At 55.9% G+C, this 22,634-nt stretch overlaps 1 protein-coding gene across 1 annotated transcript in view; it reads left to right on the forward strand.

Moving 5' to 3' along the window:
- LOC147095454 (TBC1 domain family member 10B-like) overlaps positions 1-22,634 on the forward strand; it is a 62,053-nt gene that overhangs the window by 25,979 nt on the left and 13,440 nt on the right. Inside the window, 4 exon segments of the mRNA XM_085974598.1 lie at positions 7,172-7,278; positions 8,039-8,153; positions 8,380-8,392; positions 8,395-8,444. Coding sequence (XP_085830724.1) covers positions 7,172-7,278; positions 8,039-8,153; positions 8,380-8,392; positions 8,395-8,444 — 285 coding nt within the window.

Here is a 22,634-nt window from a genome sequence, read left to right on the forward strand (position 1 = left end):
CCCTCTCCCCGTGTGAATAGAGTCTACCTATCCCCGGGTGAATGAGTCTACCCTCCCCCCCCGTGTGAATAGAGTCTACCCTCTCTTCCCCTCCCCCCCGTGTGAATAGAGTCTACCCTCTTCCCCCCCCCCCTTCCCCGTGTGATTAGAGTCTACCCTCTCCCCCCTGTTCGAATGGAGTCTACCCTCCCCCCCGTGTGAATGGAGTCTACCCTCGTCCCCCCGTGTGAATAGAGTCTACCTCTCCCCCCGTGTGAATGGAGTCTACCCTCTCCCCCCGTGTGGAATAGAGTCTACCCTCTCCCCCCGTGTGAATAGAGTCTACCCTCTCCCCCCGTGTGAATAGAGTCTACCCTCTCCCCCCGTGTGAATGGAGTCTACCCTCTCCCCCCGTGTGAATGGAGTCTACCCTCTCCCCCCGTGTAATGGAGTCTACCTCTCCCCCCCGTGTGAATGGAGTCTACCCTCTCCCCCCCCCCCCCGTGTGAAGTGAGTCTACCCTCTCCCCCCGTGTGAATAGAGTCTAACCCTCTCCCCCCGTGTGAATAGAGTCTACCCTCCCCCCCGTGTGAATGGAGTCTACCCCTCCCCCCGTGTGAATGGGAGTCTACCCTCTCCCCCCGTGTGAATAGAGTCTACCCTCTCCCCCGTGTGAATGGAGTCTACCCTCTCCCCCCGTGTGAATAGAGTCTACCCTCTCCCCCCGTGTGAATAGAGTCTACCCTCTCGCCCCCCCCCCCCCCCCCGCCGTGTGAATGGAGTCTACCCTCTCCCCCCGTGTGAATGGAGTCTACCCTCTCCCCCCGTGTGAATGGAGTCTACCCTCTCCCCCCGTGTGAATGGAGTCTACCCTCTCCCCCCCGTGTGAATGGAGTCTACCCTCTCCCCCCGTGTGAATGAGTCTACCCTCTCCCCCCGTGTGAATGGAGTCTACCCTCTCCCCCCGTGTGAATGGAGTCTACCCTCTCCCCCCCGTGTGAATAGAGTCTACCCTCTCCCCCGTGTGAAATGGAGTCTACCCTCTCCCCCCGTGTGAATGGAGTCTACCCTCTCCCCCCGTGTGAATGGAGTCTACCCTCTCCCCCCGTGTGAATGGAGTCTACCCTCTCCCCCCGTGTGAATGGAGTCTACCCTCTCCCCCCGTGTGAATGGAGTCTACCCTCTCCCCCCCGTGTGAATGGAGTCTACCCTCTCCCCCCCGTGTGAATGGAGTCTACCCTCTCCCCCCCGTGTGAATGGAGTCTACCCTCTCCCCCCGTGTGAATGGAGTCTACCCTCTCCCCCCGTGTGAATGGAGTCTACCCTCTCCCCCCGTGTGAATGGAGTCTACCCTCTCCCCCCCGTGTGAATGGAGTCTACCTCTCCCCCCGTGTGAATGGAGTCTACCCTCTCCCCCCGTGTGAATGGAGTCTACCCTCTCCCCCCGTGTGAATGGAGTCTACCCTCTCCCCCCGTGTGAATGGAGTCTACCCTCTCCCCCCGTGTGAATGGAGTCTACCCTCTCCCCCGTGTGAATGGAGTCTACCCTCTCCCCCCGTGTGAATGGAGTCTACCCTCTCCCCCCGTGTGAATGGAGTCTACCCTCTCCCCCCCGTGTGAATGGAGTCTACCCTCTCCCCCCGTGTGAATGGAGTCTACCCTCTCCCCCCGTGTGAATGGAGTCTACCCTCTCCCCCCCGTGTGAATGGAGTCTACCCTCTCCCCCCCGTGTGAATGGAGTCTACCCTCTCCCCCCGTGTGAATGGAGTCTACCCTCTCCCCCCGTGTGAATGGAGTCTACCCTCTCCCCCCGTGTGAATGGAGTCTACCCTCTCCCCCCGTGTGAATGGAGTCTACCCTCTCCCCCCGTGTGAATGGAGTCTACCCTCTCCCCCCGTGTGAATGGAGTCTACCCTCTCCCCCCGTGTGAATGGAGTCTACCCTCTCCCCCCGTGTGAATGGAGTCTACCCTCTCCCCCCGTGTGAATGGAGTCTACCCTCTCCCCCCGTGTGAATGGAGTCTACCCTCTCCCCCCGTGTGAATGGAGTCTACCCTCTCCCCCCGTGTGAATGGAGTCTACCCTCTCCCCCCGTGTGAATGGAGTCTACCCCTCTCCCCCCGTGTGAATGGAGTCTACCCTCTCCCCCCGTGTGAATGGAGTCTACCCTCTCCCCCGTGTGAATGGAGTCTACCCTCTCCCCCCGTGTGAATGGAGTCTACCCTCTCCCCCCGTGTGAATGGAGTCTACCCTCTCCCCCGTGTGAATGGAGTCTACCCTCTCCCCCCGTGTGAATGGAGTCTACCCTCTCCCCCCGTGTGAATGGAGTCTACCCTCTCCCCCCGTGTGAATGGAGTCTACCCTCTCCCCCGTGTGAATGGAGTCTACCCTCTCCTCCCCCCGTGTGAATGGAGTCTACCCTCTCCCCCCGTGTGAATGGAGTCTACCCTCTCCCCCCGTGTGAATGGAGTCTACCCTCTCCCCCCGTGTGAATGGAGTCTACCCTCTCCCCCCGTGTGAATGGAGTCTACCCTCTCCCCCCGTGTGAATGGAGTCTACCCTCTCCCCCCGTGTGAATGGAGTCTACCCTCTCCCCCCGTGTGAATGGAGTCTACCCTCTCCCCCCGTGTGAATGGAGTCTACCCTCTCCCCCCGTGTGAATGGAGTCTACCCTCTCCCCCCGTGTGAATGGAGTCTACCCTCTCCCCCCGTGTGAATGGAGTCTACCCTCTCCCCCCGTGTGAATGGAGTCTACCCTCTCCCCCCGTGTGAATGGAGTCTACCCTCTCCCCCGTGTGAATGGAGTCTACCCTCTCCCCCCGTGTGAATGGAGTCTACCCTCTCCCCCCGTGTGAATGGAGTCTACCCTCTCCCCCCGTGTGAATGGAGTCTACCCTCTCCCCCCGTGTGAATGGAGTCTACCCTCTCCCCCCGTGTGAATGGAGTCTACCCTCTCCCCCCGTGTGAATGGAGTCTACCCTCTCCCCCCGTGTGAATGGAGTCTACCCTCTCCCCCCGTGTGAATGGAGTCTACCCTCTCCCCCCGTGTGAATGGAGTCTACCCTCTCCCCCCGTGTGATGGAGTCTACCCTCTCCCCCCGTGTGAATGGAGTCTACCCTCTCCCCCCGTGTGAATGGAGTCTACCCTCTCCCCCCCGTGTGAATGGAGTCTACCCTCTCCCCCCGTGTGAATGGAGTCTACCCTCTCCCCCCGTGTGAATGGAGTCTACCCTCTCCCCCCCGTGTGAATGGAGTCTACCCTCTCCCCCCGTGTGAATGGAGTCTACCCTCTCCCCCCGTGTGAATGGAGTCTACCCTCTCCCCCCGTGTGAATGGAGTCTACCCTCTCCCCCCGTGTGAATGGAGTCTACCCTCTCCCCCCGTGTGAATGGAGTCTACCCTCTCCCCCCGTGTGAATGGAGTCTACCCTCTCCCCCCGTGTGAATGGAGGTCTACCCTCTCCCCCCGTGTGAATGGAGTCTACCCTCTCCCCCCGTGTGAATGGAGTCTACCCTCTCCCCCGTGTGAATGGAGTCTACCTCTCCCCCCGTGTGAATGGAGTCTACCCTCTCCCCCCGTGTGAATGGAGTCTACCCTCTCCCCCCGTGTGAATGGAGTCTACCCTCTCCCCCCGTGTGAATGGAGTCTACCCTCTCCCCCCGTGTGAATGGAGTCTACCCTCTCCCCCCGTGTGAATGGAGTCTACCCTCTCCCCCCGTGTGAATGGAGTCTACCCTCTCCCCCCGTGTGAATGGAGTCTACCCTCTCCCCCCGTGTGAATGGAGTCTACCCTCTCCCCCCCGTGTGAATGGAGTCTACCCACCTCCCCCCGTGTGAATGGAGTCTACCCTCTCCCCCCGTGTGAATGGAGTCTACCCTCTCCCCCCGTGTGAATGGAGTCTACCCTCTCCCCCCGTGTGAATGGAGTCTACCCTCTCCCCCCGTGTGAATGGAGTCTACCCTCTCCCCCCGTGTGAATGGAGTCTACCCTCTCCCCCCGTGTGAATGGAGTCTACCCTCTCCCCCCGTGTGAATGGAGTCTACCCTCTCCCCCCGTGTGAATGGAGTCTACCCTCTCCCCCCGTGTGAATGGAGTCTACCCTCTCCCCCCGTGTGAATGGAGTCTACCCTCTCCCCCCGTGTGAATGGAGCTACCCTCTCCCCCCGTGTGAATGGAGTCTACCCTCTCCCCCCGTGTGAATGGAGTCTACCCTCTCCCCCCGTGTGAATGGAGTCTACCCTCTCCCCCCGTGTGAATGGAGTCTACCCTCTCCCCCCGTGTGAATGGAGTCTACCCTCTCCCCCCGTGTGAATGGAGTCTACCCTCTCCCCCCCGTGTGAATGGAGTCTACCCTCTCCCCCGTGTGAATGGAGTCTACCCTCTCCCCCCGTGTGAATGGAGTCTACCCTCTCCCCCCCGTGTGAATGGAGTCTACCCTCTCCCCCCGTGTGAATGGAGTCTACCCTCTCCCCCCCGTGTGAATGGAGTCTACCTCTCCCCCCGGTGACTCCCCGTGTGAATGGAGTCTACCCTCTCCCCCCGTGTGAATGGAGTCTACCCTCTCCCCCCCGTGTGAATGGAGTCTACCCTCTCCCCCCGTGTGAATGGAGTCTACCCTCTCCCCCCGTGTGAATGGAGTCTACCTCTCTCCCCCCGTGTGAATGGAGTCTACCCTCTCCCCCCCGTGTGAATGGAGTCTACCCTCTCCCCCCGTGTGAATGGAGTCTACCCTCTCCCCCCGTGTGAATGGAGTCTCCCCTCTCCCCCCGTGTGAATGGAGTCTACCCTCTCCCCCCGTGTGAATGGAGTCTACCCTCTCCCCGTGACCCTCTCCCCCGTGTGAATGGAGTCTACCCTCTCCCCCCCGTGTGAATGGAGTCTACCCTCTCCCCCGTGTGAATGGAGTCTACCCTCTCCCCCCCGTGTGAATGGAGTCTACCCTCTCCCCCGTGTGAATGGAGTCTACCCTCTCCCCCCGTGTGAATGAGTCTACCCTCTCCCCCCGTGTGAATGGAGTCTACCCTCTCCCCCCGTGTGAATGGAGTCTACCCTCTCTCCCCCCGTGTGAATGGAGTCTACCCTCTCCCCCCCGTGTGAATGGAGTCTACCCTCTCCCCCCGTGTGAATGGAGTCTACCCTCTCCCCCCGTGTGAATGGAGTCTACCCTCTCCCCCCGTGTGAATGGAGTCTACCCTCTCCCCCGTGTGAATGGAGTCTACCCTCTCCCCCCGTGTGAATGGAGTCTACCCTCTCCCCCCGTGTGAATGGAGTCTACCTCTCCCCCCGTGTGAATGGAGTCTACCCTCTCCCCCCGTGTGAATGGAGTCTACCCTCTCCCCCGTGTGAATGGAGTCTACCCTCTCCCCCCGTGGAATGGAGTCTACCCTCTCCCCCGTGTGAATGGAGTCTACCCTCTCCCCCCGTGTGAATGGAGTCTACCCTCTCCCCCCGTGTGAATGGAGTCTACCCTCTCCCCCCCCGTGTGAATGGAGTCTACCCTCTCCCCCCCGTGTGAATGGAGTCTACCTCTCCCCCCCGTGTGAATGGAGTCTCCCTCTCCCCCCGTGTGAATGGAGTCTCCCCTCTCCCCCCGTGTGAATGGAGTCTACCCTCTCCCCCCGTGTGAATGGAGTCTACCCTCTCCCCCCGTGTGAATGGAGTCTACCCTCTCCCCCCGTGTGAATGGAGTCTACCCTCTCCCCCGTGTGAATGGAGTCTACCCTCTCCCCCGTGTGAATGGAGTCTACCCTCTCCCCCCCCGTGTGAATGGAGTCTACCCTCTCCCGACCTCCCCCCGTGTGAATGGAGTCTACCCTCTCCCCCCGTGTGAATGGAGTCTACCCTCTCCCCCCGTGTGAATGGAGTCTACCCTCTCCCCCCGTGTGAATGGAGTCTACCCTCTCCCCCCCGTGTGAATGGAGTCTACCCTCTCCCCCCGTGTGAATGGAGTCTACCCTCTCCCCCCGTGTGAATGGAGTCTACCCTCTCCCCCCGTGTGAATGGAGTCTACCCTCTCCCCCCCCGTGTGAATGGAGTCTCCCCTCTCCCCCCGTGTGAATGGAGTCTACCCTCTCCCCCCGTGTGAATGGAGTCTACCCTCTCCCCCGTGTGAATGGAGTCTACCCTCTCCCCCCCGTGTGAATGGAGTCTACCCTCTCCCCCCGTGTGAATGGAGTCTACCCTCTCCCCCCGTGTGAATGGAGTCTCCCCTCTCCCCCCGTGTGAATGGAGTCTACCCTCTCCCCCCGTGTGAATGGAGTCTACCCTCTCCCCCCGTGTGAATGGAGTCTACCCTCTCCCCCGTGTGAATGGAGTCTACCCTCTCCCCCCGTGTGAATGGAGTCTACCCTCTCCCCCCGTGTGAATGGAGTCTACCCTCTCCCCCCGTGTGAATGGAGTCTACCCTCTCCCCCCGTGTGAATGGAGTCTCCCCTCTCCCCCCGTGTGAATGGAGTCTACCCTCTCCCCCCGTGTGAATGGAGTCTACCCTCTCCCCCCCGTGTGAATGGAGTCTACCCTCTCCCCCCGTGTGAATGGAGTCTACCCTCTCCCCCCGTGTGAATGGAGTCTACCCTCTCCCCCCGTGTGAATGGAGTCCCCATCCCTGTACTTAAGAACATCAGAAATAGCAGCAGGAGTAGGCCCTACTGTCCTCGAGCCTGCAGTACGATCATGGCTGATCTTCGCTCTGCACTCCACTTTCCCAACCGATGCCATATCTCTCGATTTCCCATGAGACCAAAGATCTATTGATCTTAGCCTTGAATACACCCAACGACTGAGCCTCCACAGCCTCTGGGGCAGAGAATTCCACAGGTTCACCACCCTCTGAGTAAAGAAATTCTTCCTCATCTCAGTCCTAAATGACCAACCCCTTATCCCGAGACGATGCCTGTAATGATTCCTGTATGAATGGCGACCCCATCCCCTGCACTGTGCCACTCTCTTTCACCCCATCTTGGTGACAGCAACACACAGCCATCTCCTCACCGTGTCTAACAAGGCCTGCAACCCACAGCCTTGCTGCTGGCCTTAGACCCCCTCCCCCCCCCCCCCCCCCCCCAGTACATCACACCTCAACCTGGGTCTCCGGTACAACAGCTGCTCGCCCATCTTGTTACTTGGGTCACAATCGGGTATGTGCCTGTGAGTGCGTGCTCGCGGTCTAGCCTCCTTCTCTTCCTTTCCACAGGAGCTGGACCGACAGCAAGGAGACCCAAAGTGGCTGGACATCATCGAGAAAGATTTACACAGGCAGTTTCCATTCCATGAGATGTTTGCATTGAGAGGGGGTCACGGGTATGTTTCACAATAACAACAACTTGTATATTTATAGCGCCTTTAACGTGGCAAAACGTCCCAAGTCGCGTCACAGGAGTGTTATCAAACAAAATTTGACACTGAGCCACATAATGGGCATAGTTTCAAGGTAAGGGGCAGGAGTTTAGAGGGGATTTGAGGAAAAGCTTGTTCACCCAGAGGGTGGTTGGAGTCTGGAACTCACTGCCTGAAAGGGTGGTAGAGGCAGGAACCCTCACAACATTCAAGAAGCATTTAGATGAGCACTTGAAATGCCATAGCATACAAGGCTACGGACCAAATGCTGGAAAATGGGATTAGATTAGACAGGGCTTGATGGCTGGCCCGGACGCGATGGGCCGAAGGGCCTCTTTCTGTGCTGTATAAACTCTATGACATAAGGAGAAATTAGGACAGGTGACCAAAAGCTTGGTCAAAGAGGTAGGTATTCGGGAGCGTCTTAAGGGGGCGGGGGGGGGGGGGGGTCGCGGAATGGGACCCACACTGTGTGTGTCCCGGTTCCCTTTGTCTAATTTCGTACTACCTCGGTTCACCTTTCACCTAGACCAGTGGCGGTCAGGCCTCTGAGTGGACCGTTGTAGTGACGTTTAACTTCCGAGCATCCTGCATCATGAAGCTGCTGGCCGTACAGCAGGGCAGTCAGGAAAAGGTGTCGTTCAGTTAAAGATACAGTAATCCTGTTCAAAATGGGACCATTGCCTCAAAGTAGGATGTAACTGGCCTTGTGTTCACATTGCAGACAGCAGGATCTGTACCGAATCCTCAAGGCCTACACCATCTACCGACCCGAGGAGGGTTACTGCCAGGCGCAGGCCCCAGTCGCAGCCGTGCTGCTCATGCACATGCCAGCGGAGGTGAGAGATATCACAGGAAGCACACAGCCTGGGTCTGATTGCAGTGCTCCATTGTATTATTACAGTCTGATTGCAGTGCACGGTTTGATTATTACAGTCTGATCCTGGGGCACCTCTGCATGATGGAATATGTTCACACAGAATGCAGCTGTAGTTGCTGTGTAACTTGAGGAAACATGGCAGTGAGTAGAGTTAACATTTTCTGTCTCTCCATTTTTCCCCACAGCAAGCCTTCTGGTGCTGGTTCAGATCTGTGAGAAATATTTGCCTGGATACTACAGTGCTGGGCTGGTAAGTATTGCCACCTGCTGGACTCAATCTAAGACACAGAGACTCTCCATACTGGGGCACTCTGCAGAGAGAGAGACTGTCACCATACTGGGGCACTCTGCAGAGAGAGAGAGAGAGAGACTGTCACCATACTGGGGCACTCTGCACAGAGAGAGAGAGAGACTGTCAGCATACTGGGGCACTCTGCACAGAGAGAGAGAGAGACTGTCACCATACTGGGGCACTCTGCACAGAGAGAGAGAGACTGTCACCATACTGGGGCACTCTGCACAGAGAGAGAGAGACTGTCACCATACTGGGGCACTCTGCACAGAGAGAGAGAGAGAGAGAGAGAGAGAGAGACTGTCACCATACTGGGGCACTCTGCACAGAGAGAGAGAGAGAGAGAGAGACTGTCACCATACTGGGGCACTCTGCACAGAGAGAGAGAGAGACTGTAACCATACTGGGGCACTCTGCACAGAGAGAGAGACAGAGAGAGACTGTCACCATACTGGGGCACTCTGCACAGAGAGAGAGAGAGAGACTGTCACCATACTGGGGCACTCTGCACAGAGAGAGAGAGACTGTCACCATACTGGGGCACTCTGCACAGAGAGAGAGAGAGACTGTCACCATACTGGGGGCACTCTGCACAGAGAGAGAGAGAGAGAGACTGTCACCATACTGAGGCACTCTGCACAGAGAGAGAGAGAGACTGTCAGCATACTGGGGCACTCTGCACAGAGAGAGAGAGAGAGAGAGACTGTCACCATACTGGGGCACTCTGCACAGAGAGAGAGAGAGAGAGAGACTGTCACCATACTGGGGCACTCTGCACAGAGAGAGAGAGAGACTGTCAGCATACTGGGGCACTCTGCACAGAGAGAGAGAGAGAGAGAGACTGTCACCATACTGGGGCACTCTGCACAGAGAGAGAGAGAGACTGTCACCATACTGGGGCACTCTGCACAGAGAGAGAGAGAGAGACTGTCACCATACTGGGGCACTCTGCACAGAGAGAGAGAGAGACTGTCACCATACTGGGCACTCTGCACAGAGAGAGAGAGACTGTCACCATACTGGGGCACTCTGCACAGAGAGAGAGAGACTGTCACCATACTGGGCACTCTGCACAGAGAGAGAGAGACTGTCACCATACTGGGCACTCTGCACAGAGAGAGAGAGAGACTGTCACCATACTGGGGCACTCTGCACAGAGAGAGAGAGAGACTGTCACCATACTGGGGCACTCTGCACAGAGAGAGAGAGAGAGACTGTCACCATACTGGGGCACTCTGCACAGAGAGAGAGAGAGACTGTCACCATACTGGGGCACTCTGCACAGAGAGAGAGAGACTGTCACCATACTGGGGCACTCTGCACAGAGAGAGAGAGAGAGTGAGACTGTCACCGTACTGGGGCACTGTGCACAGAGAGAGAGAGACTGTCACCATACTGGGGCACTCTGCACAGAGAGCGAGAGACTGTCACCATACTGGGGCACTCTGCACAGAGAGAGAGAGAGAGAGCTGTCACCATACTGGGGCACTCTGCACACAGAGAGAGAGAGACTGTCACCATACTGGGGCACTCTGCACAGAGAGAGAGAGAGACTGTCACCATACTGGGGCACTCTGCATACAGAGAGAGAGAGACTGTCACCATACTGGGGCACTCTGCACAGAGAGAGACTGTCACCATACTGGGGCACTCTGCACAGAGAGAGAGAGAGAGAGACTGTCACCATACTGGGGCACTCTGCGCAGAGAGAGGGAGACTGTCACCATACTGGGGCACTCTGCACAGAGAGAGAGAGAGACTGTCACCATACTGGGGCACTCTGCGCAGAGAGAGAGACTGTCACCATACTGGGGCACTCTGCACAGAGAGAGAGACTGTCGCCATACTGGGCACTCTGCACAGAGAGAGAGAGAGACTGTCACCATACTGGGGCACTCTGCACAGAGAAAGAGAGAGACTGTCACCTTACTGGGGCACTCTGCACAGAGAGAGAGACTGTCACCACACTGGGGCACTCTGCACAGAGAGAGAGAGAGACTGTCACCATACTGGGGCACTCTGCACAGAGAGAGAGAGAGAGAGACTGTCACCATACTGGGGCACTCTGCAGAGAGAGAGAGACTGTCACCATACTGGGGCACTCTGCAGAGAGAGAGAGAGAGACTGTCACCATACTGGGGCACTCTGCACAGAGAGAGAGAGAGACTGTCACCATACTGGGGGACTCTGCACAGAGAGAGAGAGAGAGAGACTGTCACCATACTGGGGCACTCTGCAGAGAGAGAGAGAGAGACTGTCACCATACTGGGGCACTCTGCACAGAGAGAGAGAGAGACTGTCACCATACTGGGGCACTCTGCACAGAGAGAGAGAGAGACTGTCACCATACTGGGGCACTGTGCACAGAGAGAGAGAGACTGTCACCATACTGGGGCACTCTGCACAGAGAGAGAGAGACTGTCACCATACTGGGGCACTCTGCACAGAGAGAGAGAGAGAGAGACTGTCACCATACTGGGGCACTGTGCACAGAGAGAGAGAGACTGTCACCATACTGGGGCACTCTGCACAGAGAGAGAGAGAGACTGTCACCATACTGGGGCACTCTGCACAGAGAGAGAGAGAGAGACTGTCACCATACTGGGGCACTCTGCAGAGAGAGAGAGAGAGACTGTCAGCATACTGGGGCACTCTGCACAGAGAGAGAGAGAGACTGTCACCATACTGGGGCACTCTGCACAGAGAGAGAGAGAGAGAGAGACTGTCACCATACTGGGGCACTCTGCACAGAGAGAGAGAGAGACTGTCACCATACTGGGGCACTCTGCACAGAGAGAGAGAGAGACTGTCACCATACTGGGGCACTCTGCACAGAGAGAGAGAGAGACTGTCACCATACTGGGGCACTCTGCACAGAGAGAGAGAGAGACTGTCACCACACTGGGGCACTCTGCACAGAGAGAGAGAGAGACTGTCACTATCCTGGGGCACTCTGCACAGAGAGAGAGAGAGACTGTCACCATACTGGGGCACTCTGCACACAGAGAGAGAGAGACTGTCACCATACTGGGGGACTCTGCACAGAGAGAGAGACTGTCACCATACTGGGGCAGTCTGCACAGAGAGAGAGACTGTCACCACACTGGGGCACTCTGCACAGAGAGAGAGAGAGACTGTCACCATACTGGGGCACTCTGCACAGAGAGAGAGACTGTCACCATACTGGGGTACTCTGCACAGAGAGAGAGAGAGACTGTCACCATACTGGGGCACTCTGCACAGAGAGAGAGAGAGAGAGAGACTGTCACCATACTGGGGCACTCTGCACAGAGAGAGAGAGAGAGACTGTCACCATACTGGGGCACTCTGCACAGAGAGAGAGACAGAGAGAGACTGTCACCATACTGGGGCACTGTGCACAGAGAGAGAGAGACTGTCACCATACTGGGGCACTCTGCACAGAGAGAGAGAGAGACTGTCAGCATACTGGGGCACTCTGCACAGAGAGAGAGAGAGACTGTCACTATCCTGGGGCACTTTGCACCGAGAGAGAGAGAGACTGTCACCATACTGGGGCACTCTGCACACAGAGAGAGAGAGACTGTCACCATACTGGGGGACTCTGCACAGAGAGAGAGAGACTGTCACCATACTGGGGCAGTCTGCACAGAGAGAGAGACTGTCACCACACTGGGGCACTCTGCACAGAGAGAGAGAGACTGTCACCGTACTGGGGCACTCTGCACAGAGAGAGAGAGAGACTGTCACCATACTGGGGCACTCTGCACAGAGAGAGAGAGACTGTCACCATACTGGGGCACTCTGCACAGAGAGAGAGAGAGACTGTCACCATACTGGGGCACTCTGCACAGAGAAAGAGAGAGACTGTCACCATACTGGGGCACTCTGCACAGAGAGAGACTGTCACCATACTGGGGCACTCTGCACAGAGAGAGAGAGAGAGAGAGAGAGAGACTGTCACCATACTGGGGCACTCTGCACAGAGAGAGAGAGAGAGACTGTCACCATACTGGGGTACTCTGCACAGAGAGAGAGACAGAGAGAGACTGTCACCATACTGGGGCACTCTGCACAGAGAGAGAGAGACTGTCACCATACTGGGGCACTCTGCACAGAGAGAGAGAGAGAGACTGTCAGCATACTGGGGCACTCTGCACAGAGAGAGAGAGAGACTGTCACTATCCTGGGGCACTCTGCACAGAGAGAGAGAGAGAGACTGTCACCATACTGGGGGACTCTGCACAGAGAGAGAGACTGTCACCATACTGGGGCAGTCTGCACAGAGAGAGAGACTGTCACCACACTGGGGCACTCTGCACAGAGAGAGAGAGAGACTGTCACCATACTGGGGCACTCTGCACAGAGAGAGAGAGACTGTCACCATACTGGGGGACTCTGCACAGAGAGACTGTCACCATACTGGGGCACTCTGCACACAGAGAGAGAGAGAGAGAGAGACTGTCACCATACTGGGGCACTCTGCACAGAGAGAGAGACTGTCACCTTACTGGGGCACTCTGTACAGAGAGAGAGAGAGAGAGAGACTGTCACCATACTGGGGCACTCTGCACAGAGAGAGAGAGAGAGAGACTGTCACCATACTGGGGCACTCTGCACAGAGAGAGACTGTCACCATACTGGGGCACTCTGCACAGAGAGAGAGAGACTGTCACCATACTGGGGCACTCTGCACAGAGAGAGAGAGACTGTCACCATACTGGGGCACTCTGCACAGAGAGAGAGAGAGAGAGACTGTCACCATACTGGGGCACTCTGCACAGAGAGAGAGAGAGACTGTCACCATACTGGGGCACTCTGCACAGAGAGAGAGAGAGACTGTCACTATCCTGGGGCACTCTGCACAGAGAGAGAGAGAGACTGTCACCATACTGGGGCACTCTGCACACAGAGAGAGAGAGACTGTCACCATACTGGGGGACTCTGCACAGAGAGAGAGAGACTGTCACCATACTGGGGCAGTCTGCACAGAGAGAGAGACTGTCACCACACTGGGGCACTCTGCACAGAGAGAGAGAGACTGTCACCGTACTGGGGCACTCTGCACAGAGAGAGAGAGAGACTGTCACCATACTGGGGCACTCTGCACAGAGAGAGAGAGACTGTCACCATACTGGGGCACTCTGCACAGAGAGAGAGAGAGACTGTCACCATACTGGGGCACTCTGCACAGAGAAAGATAGAGACTGGTTGAAACAGAAATGCATTTCCTCCTAAAATGCGAAAAATTCAACACATCAAGAAACATATTATTCAACAAGCTAAGCCAAACAACCCCAGATTTCAAGGAATTGGATGATCTGTCAAAATTGAGATTAGTCCTAGGAGAAGGAGACAGACCATACCTTGGGGCTAAATATGTAACAACATGTCACAACCTGAGGACTGTTTAAAAGTAAGACTGTTTAAAATTAATATTGAACGTAACAAATGAAGTAGAAAGACTGTTTAAAATTAATATTGTTTAAAAGTAATATTGTATATACCCAACAAATGTCAAATCGATTGACACCTACAGAATGTTGGAAAACTGTACCTTTTTGCTATGTAAGCTTTGGCAATATGGTTCTCTGTAAACTTTCATGCCAATAAAGCATTTGAACTGAACTGAACTGAACTGACTGTCACCATACTGGGGCACTCTGCACAGAGAGAGACTGTCACCATACTGGGGCAGTCTGCACAGAGAGAGAGAGAGACTGTCACCATACTGGGGTACTCTGCACAGAGAGAGAGACAGAGAGAGACTGTCACCATACTGGGGCACTCTGCACAGAGAGAGAGAGACTGTCACCATACTGGGGCACTCTGCACAGAGAGAGAGAGAGAGAGACTGTCAGCATACTGGGGCACTCTGCACACAGAGAGAGAGAGAGAGACTGTCACTATCCTGGGGCACTCTGCACAGAGAGAGAGAGAGACTGTCACCATACTGGGGCACTCTGCACACAGAGAGAGAGAGACTGTCACCATACTGGGGGACTCTGCACAGAGAGAGAGACTGTCACCATACTGGGGCAGTCTGCACAGAGAGAGAGACTGTCACCACACTGGGGCACTCTGCACAGAGAGAGAGAGAGACTGTCACCATACTGGGGCACTCTGCACAGAGAGAGAGAGACTGTCACCATACTGGGGGACTCTGCACAGAGAGACTGTCACCATACTGGGGCACTCTGCACAGAGAGAGAGAGAGAGAGAGAGAGACTGTCACCATACTGGGGCACTCTGCACAGAGAGAGAGACTGTCACCTTACTGGGGCACTTTGTACAGAGAGAGAGAGAGAGAGAGAGAGACTGTCACCATACTGGGGCACTCTGCACAGAGAGAGAGAGAGAGACTGTCACCATACTGGGGCACTCTGCACAGAGAGAGACTGTCACCATACTGGGGCACTCTGCACAGAGAGAGAGAGACTGTCACCATACTGGGGCACTCTGCACAGAGAGAGAGAGACTGTCACCATACTGGGGCACTCTGCACAGAGAGAGAGAGAGACTGTCACCATACTGGGGCACTCTGCAGAGAGAGAGAGACTGTCACCATACTGGGGCACTCTGCAGAGAGAGAGAGAGAGAGACTGTCACCATACTGGGGCACTCTGCACAGAGAGAGAGAGAGACTGTCACCATACTGGGGGACTCTGCACAGAGAGAGAGAGAGAGAGAGACTGTCACCATACTGGGGCACTCTGCAGAGAGAGAGAGAGAGACTGTCACCATACTGGGGCACTCTGCACAGAGAGAGAGAGAGACTGTCACCATACTGGGGCACTCTGCACAGAGAGAGAGAGAGACTGTCACCATACTGGGGCACTGTGCACAGAGAGAGAGAGACTGTCACCATACTGGGGCACTCTGCACAGAGAGAGAGAGACTGTCACCATACTGGGGCACTCTGCACAGAGAGAGAGAGAGAGACTGTCACCATACTGGGGCACTGTGCACAGAGAGAGAGAGAGACTGTCACCATACTGGGGCACTCTGCACAGAGAGAGAGAGAGACTGTCACCATACTGGGGCACTCTGCACAGAGAGAGAGAGAGAGACTGTCACCATACTGGGGCACTCTGCACAGAGAGAGAGAGAGAGACTGTCACCATACTGGGGCACTCTGCACAGAGAGAGAGAGAGACTGTCACCATACTGGGGCACTCTGCACAGAGAGAAAGGGAGAGAGACTGTCACCATACTGGGGCACTCTGCGCAGAGAGAGAGAGACTGTCACCATACTGGGGCACTCTGCACAGAGAGAGAGAGAGACTGTCACCATACTGGGGCACTCTGCACAGAGAGAGACTGTCACCATACTGGGGCACTCTGCACAGAGAGAGAGAGAGAGACTGTCACCATACTGGGGCACTGCACAGAGAGAGAGAGACTGTCGCCATACTGGGGCACTCTGCACAGAGAGAGAGAGAGACTGTCACCATACTGGGGCACTCTGCAGAGAGAGAGAGAGAGAGACTGTCACCGTACTGGGGCACTCTGCACAGAGAGAGAGAGACTGTCACCATACTGGGGCACTCTGCACAGAGAGAGAGAGAGACTGTCACCATACTGGGGCACTCTGCACAGAGAGAAAGGGAGAGAGACTGTCACCATACTGGGGCACTCTGCGCAGAGAGAGAGAGACTGTCACCATACTGGGGCACTCTGCACAGAGAGAGAGAGAGAGAGACTGTCACCATAGTAGGGCACTCTGCACAGAGAGAGAGAGACTGTCACCATACTGGGGCACTCTGCACAGAGAGAGAGAGAGACTGTCACCATACTGGGGCACTCTGCACAGAGAGAAAGGGAGAGAGACTGTCACCATACTGGGGCACTCTGCGCAGAGAGAGAGAGACTGTCACCATACTGGGGCACTCTGCACAGAGAGAGAGAGAGAGACTGTCACCATACTGGGGCACTCTGCACAGAGAGAGAGAGAGAGAGAGAGAAACTGTCACCATACTGGGGCACTCTGCACAGAGAGCGAGACTGTCACCATACTGGGGCACTCTGCACAGAGAGAGACAGAGACTGTCACCATACTGGGGCACTCTGCACAGAGAAAGAGAGAGACTGTCACCATACTGGGGCACTCTGCACAGAGAGAGACTGTCACCATACTGGGGCAGTCTGCACAGAGAGAGAGAGAGACCGTCACCATACTGGGGCAGTCTGCACAGAGAGAGAGACTGTCACCATGCTGGGGCACTCTGCACAGAGAGAGAGAGAGACTGTCACCATACTGGGGCACTCTGCACAGAAAGAGAGACTGTCACCACACTGGGGCACTCTGCACAGAGAGAGAGACTGTCACCATACTGGGGCACTCTGCACAGAGAGAGAGAGACTGTCACCATACTGGGGCACTCTGCACAGAGAGAGAGAGAGACTGTCACCATACTGGGGCACTCTGCACAGAGAGAGAGAGAGACTGTCACCATACTGGGGCACTCTGCACAGAGAGAGAGAGAGACTGTCAGCATACTGGGGCACTCTGCACAGAGAGAGAGAGAGAGAGACTGTCACCATACTGGGGCACTCTGCACAGAGAGAGAGAGAGAGAGACTGTCACCATACTGGGGCACTCTGCACAGAGAGAGAGAGAGACTGTCACCATACTGGGGCACTCTGCACAGAGAGAGAGAGAGACTGTCAGCATACTGGGGCACTCTGCACAGAGAGAGAGAGAGACTGTCACCATACTGGGGCACTCTGCACAGAGAGAGAGAGAGACTTTCACCATACTGGGGCACTCTGCACAGAGAGAGAGAGAGAGAGACTGTCACCATACTGGGGCACTCTGCACAGAGAGAGAGAGAGACTGTCACCATACTGGGGCACTCTGCACAGAGAGAGAGAGAGACTGTCACCATACTGGGGCACTCTGCACAGAGAGAGAGACAGAGAGAGACTGTCACCATACTGGGGCACTCTGCACAGAGAGAGAGAGAGACTGTCACCATACTGGGGCACTCTGCACAGAGAGAGAGAGAGACTGTCACCACACTGGGGCACTCTGCACAGAGAGAGAGAGAGACTGTCACTATCCTGGGGCACTCTGCACAGAGAGAGAGAGAGACTGTCACCATACTGGGGCACTCTGCACACAGAGAGAGAGAGACTGTCACCATACTGGGGGACTCTGCACAGAGAGAGAGACTGTCACCATACTGGGGCAGTCTGCACAGAGAGAGAGACTGTCACCACACTGGGGCACTCTGCACAGAGAGAGAGAGAGACTGTCACCATACTGGGGCACTCTGCACAGAGAGAGAGAGAGAGAGACTGTCACCATACTGGGGCACTCTGCACAGAGAGAGAGAGAGAGAGACTGTCACCATACTGGGGCACTCTGCACAGAGAGAGAGAGAGACTGTCACCATACTGGGGCACTCTGCACAGAGAGAGAGACAGAGAGAGACTGTCACCATACTGGGGCACTGTGCACAGAGAGAGAGAGACTGTCACCATACTGGGGCACTCTGCACAGAGAGAGAGAGAGAGACTGTCAGCATACTGGGGCACTCTGCACAGAGAGAGAGAGAGACTGTCACTATCCTGGGGCACTCTGCACAGAGAGAGAGAGAGACTGTCACCATACTGGGGCACTCTGCACACAGAGAGAGAGAGACTGTCACCATACTGGGGGACTCTGCACAGAGAGAGAGAGACTGTCACCATACTGGGGCAGTCTGCACAGAGAGAGAGACTGTCACCACACTGGGGCACTCTGCACAGAGAGAGAGAGAGACTGTCACCATACTGGGGCACTCTGCACAGAGAGAGAGAGACTGTCACCATACTGGGGCACTCTGCACAGACAGAGAGAGAGACTGTCACCATACTGGGGCACTCTGCACAGAGAGACTGTCACCATACTGGGGCACTCTGCACAGAGAGAGAGAGACTGTCACCATACTGGGGCACTCTGCACAGAGAGAGAGACTGTCACCATGCTGGGGCACTCTGCACAGAGAGAGAGAGAGACTGTCACCATACTGGGGCACTCTGCACAGAAAGAGAGACTGTCACCACACTGGGGCACTCTGCACAGAGAGAGAGACTGTCACCATACTGGGGCACTCTGCACAGAGAGAGAGAGACTGTCACCATACTGGGGCACTCTGCACAGAGAGAGAGAGAGACTGTCACCATACTGGGGCACTCTGCACAGAGAGAGAGAGAGACTGTCACCATACTGTGGCACTCTGCACAGAGAGAGAGAGAGAGAGACTGTCACCATACTGGGGCACTCTGCACAGAGAGAGAGAGAGAGAGACTGTCACCATACTGGGGCACTCTGCACAGAGAGAGAGAGAGACTGTCACCATACTGGGGCACTCTGCACAGAGAGAGAGAGAGACTGTCAGCATACTGGGGCACTCTGCACAGAGAGAGAGAGAGACTGTCACCATACTGGGGCACTCTGCACAGAGAGAGAGAGAGACTGTCACCATACTGGGGCACTCTGCACAGAGAGAGAGAGAGAGAGACTGTCACCATACTGGGGCACTCTGCACAGAGAGAGAGAGAGACTGTCACCATACTGGGGCACTCTGCACAGAGAGAGAGAGAGACTGTCACCATACTGGGGCACTCTGCACAGAGAGAGAGACAGAGAGAGACTGTCACCATACTGGGGCACTCTGCACAGAGAGAGAGAGACTGTCACCATACTGGGGCACTCTGCACAGAGAGAGAGAGAGACTGTCAGCATACTGGGGCACTCTGCACAGAGAGAGAGAGAGACTGTCACCATACTGGGGCACTCTGCACAGAGAGAGAGAGAGACTGTCACCACACTGGGGCACTCTGCACAGAGAGAGAGAGAGACTGTCACTATCCTGGGGCACTCTGCACAGAGAGAGAGAGAGACTGTCACCATACTGGGGCACTCTGCACACAGAGAGAGAGAGACTGTCACCATACTGGGGGACTCTGCACAGAGAGAGAGACTGTCACCATACTGGGGCAGTCTGCACAGAGAGAGAGACTGTCACCACACTGGGGCACTCTGCACAGAGAGAGAGAGAGACTGTCACCATACTGGGGCACTCTGCACAGAGAGAGAGAGACTGTCACCACACTGGGGCACTCTGCACAGAGAGAGAGACTGTCACCATACTGGGGCACTCTGCACAGAGAGAGAGAGAGAGAGAGACTGTCACCATACTGGGGCACTCTGCACAGAGAGAGAGAGAGAGAGACTGTCACCATACTGGAGCACTCTGCACAGAGAGAGAGAGAGACTGTCACCATACTGGGGCACTCTGCACAGAGAGAGAGACAGAGAGAGACTGTCACCATACTGGGGCACTGTGCACAGAGAGAGAGAGACTGTCACCATACTGGGGCACTCTGCACAGAGAGAGAGAGAGACTGTCAGCATACTGGGGCACTCTGCACAGAGAGAGAGAGAGACTGTCACTATCCTGGGGCACTCTGCACAGAGAGAGAGAGAGACTGTCACCATACTGGGGCACTCTGCACACAGAGAGAGAGAGACTGTCACCATACTGGGGGACTCTGCACAGAGAGAGAGAGACTGTCACCATACTGGGGCAGTCTGCACAGAGAGAGAGACTGTCACCACACTGGGGCACTCTGCACAGAGAGAGAGAGAGACTGTCACCATACTGGGGCACTCTGCACAGAGAGAGAGAGACTGTCACCATACTGGGGCACTCTGCACAGAGAGACTGTCACCATACTGGGGCACTCTGCACAGAGAGAGAGAGAGAGAGAGACTGTCACCATACTGGGGCACTCTGCACAGAGAGAGAGACTGTCACCACACTGGGGCACTCTGCACAGAGAGAGAGACTGTCACTATACTGGGGCACTCTGCACAGAGAGAGAGAGAGACTGTCACCATACTGGGGCACTCTGCACAGACAGAGAGAGAGACTGTCACCATACTGGGGCACTCTGCACAGAGAGAGAGAGAGAGAGAGAGACTGTCACCATACTGGGGCACTCTGCACAGAGAGAGAGAGAGAGAGGGACTGTCACTATACTGGGGCACTCTGCACAGAGAGAGAGAGAGACTGTCACTATACTGGGGCACTCTGCACAGAGAGAGAGAGAGACTGTCACCATACTGGGGCACTCTGCACAGAGAGAGAGAGAGAGAGAGAGAGACTGTCACCATACGGGGGCACTCTGCACAGAGAGAGAGAGAGAGAGGGACTGTCACCATACTGGGTCACTCTGCACAGACAGAGAGAGAGACTGTCACCATACTGGGGCACTCTGCACAGAGAGAGAGAGAGAGAGACTGTCACCATACTGGGGCACTCTGCACAGAGAGAGAGAGAGAGAGGGACTGTCACCATACTGGGGCACTCTGCACAGACAGAGAGAGAGACTGTCACCATACTGGGGCACTCTGCACAGAGAGAGAGAGGGACTGTCACCATACTGGGGCACTCTGCACAGAGAGAGAGAGAGAGACTGTCACCATACTGGGGCACTCTGCACAGAGAGAGAGAGAGACTGTCACCATACTGGGGCACTCTGCACAGAGAGAGAGAGAGAGACTGTCACCATACTGGGGCACTCTGCACAGAGAGAGAGAGAGAGACTGTCACCATACTGGGGCACTCTGCACAGAGAGAGAGAGAGAGAGAGACTGTCACCATACTAGGGCACTCTGCACAGAGAGAGAGACTGTCACCATACTGGGGCACTCTGCACAGAGAGAGAGAGAGACTGTCACCATACTAGGGCACTCTGCACAGAGAGAGAGAGACTGTCACCATACTGGGGCACTCTGCACAGAGAGAGAGAGAGACTGTCACCATACTGGGGCACTCTGCACAGAGAGAAAGGGAGAGAGACTGTCACCATACTGGGGCACTCTGCGCAGAGAGAGAGACTGTCACCATACTGGGGCACTCTGCACAGAGAGAGAGAGAGAGACTGTCACCATACTGGGGCACTCTGCACAGAGAGAGAGAGAGAGAGAGACTGTCACCATACTAGGGCACTCTGCACAGAGAGAGAGAGACTGTCACCATACTGGAGCACTCTGCACAGAGAGAGAGACTGTCACCATACTGGGGCACTCTGCACAGAGAGAGAGAGAGACTGTCACCATACTAGGGCACTCTGCACAGAGAGAGAGAGACTGTCACCATACTGGGGCACTCTGCACAGAGAGAGAGAGAGACTGTCACCATACTGGGGCACTCTGCACAGAGAGAGAGAGAGACTGTCACCATACTAGGGCACTCTGCACAGAGAGAGAGAGACTGTCACCATACTGGGGCACTCTGCACAGAGAGAGAGAGAGACTGTCACCATACTGGGGCACTCTGCACAGAGAGAAAGGGAGAGAGACTGTCACCATACTGGGGCACTCTGCGCAGAGAGAGAGACTGTCACCATACTGGGGCACTCTGCACAGAGAGAGAGAGACTGTCACCATACTGTGGCACTGCACAGAGAGAGAGAGACTGTCGCCATACTGGGGCACTCTGCACAGAGAGAGAGAGAGAGACTGTCACCATACTCGGGCACTCTGCACAGAGAGAGAGAGAGAGACTGTCACCATACTGGGGCACTCTGCACAGAGAGAGAGAGAGACTGTCACCATACTGGAGCACTCTGCACAGAGAGAGAGAGAGAGACTGTCACCATACTCGGGCACTCTGCACAGAGAGAGAGAGAGAGAGACTGTCACCATACTGGGGCACTCTGCACAGAGAGAGAGAGAGACTGTAACCATACTGGGGCACTCTGCACAGAGAGAGAGAGAGACTGTCACCATACTGGGGCACTCTGCACAGAGAGAGAGACTGTCACCATACTGGGGCACTCTGCACAGAGAGCGAGACTGTCACCATACTGGGGCACTCTGCACAGAGAGAGAGAGACTGTCACCATACTGGGGCACTCGGCACAGAGAGAGAGAGACTGTCACCATACTGGGGCACTCTGCACAGAGAGTGAGAGAGGCTGTCACCATACTGGGGCACTCTGCACAGAGAGAGAGAGAGAGACTGTCACCATACTGGGGCACTCTGCACAGCGAGAGAGAGAGAGAGACTGTCACCATACTGGGGCACTCTGCACAGAGAGAGAGACTGTCACCATACTGGGGCACTCTGCACAGAGAGAGAGAGACTCACCATACTGGGGCACTCTGCAGAG

The sequence above is a fragment of the Somniosus microcephalus genome, unplaced genomic scaffold, assembly GCF_052327205.1.
Source record: "Somniosus microcephalus isolate GS21.2 unplaced genomic scaffold, FLI_Smic_1.0 unresolved_chr1, whole genome shotgun sequence".
Taxonomy (NCBI): domain Eukaryota; kingdom Metazoa; phylum Chordata; class Chondrichthyes; order Squaliformes; family Somniosidae; genus Somniosus; species Somniosus microcephalus.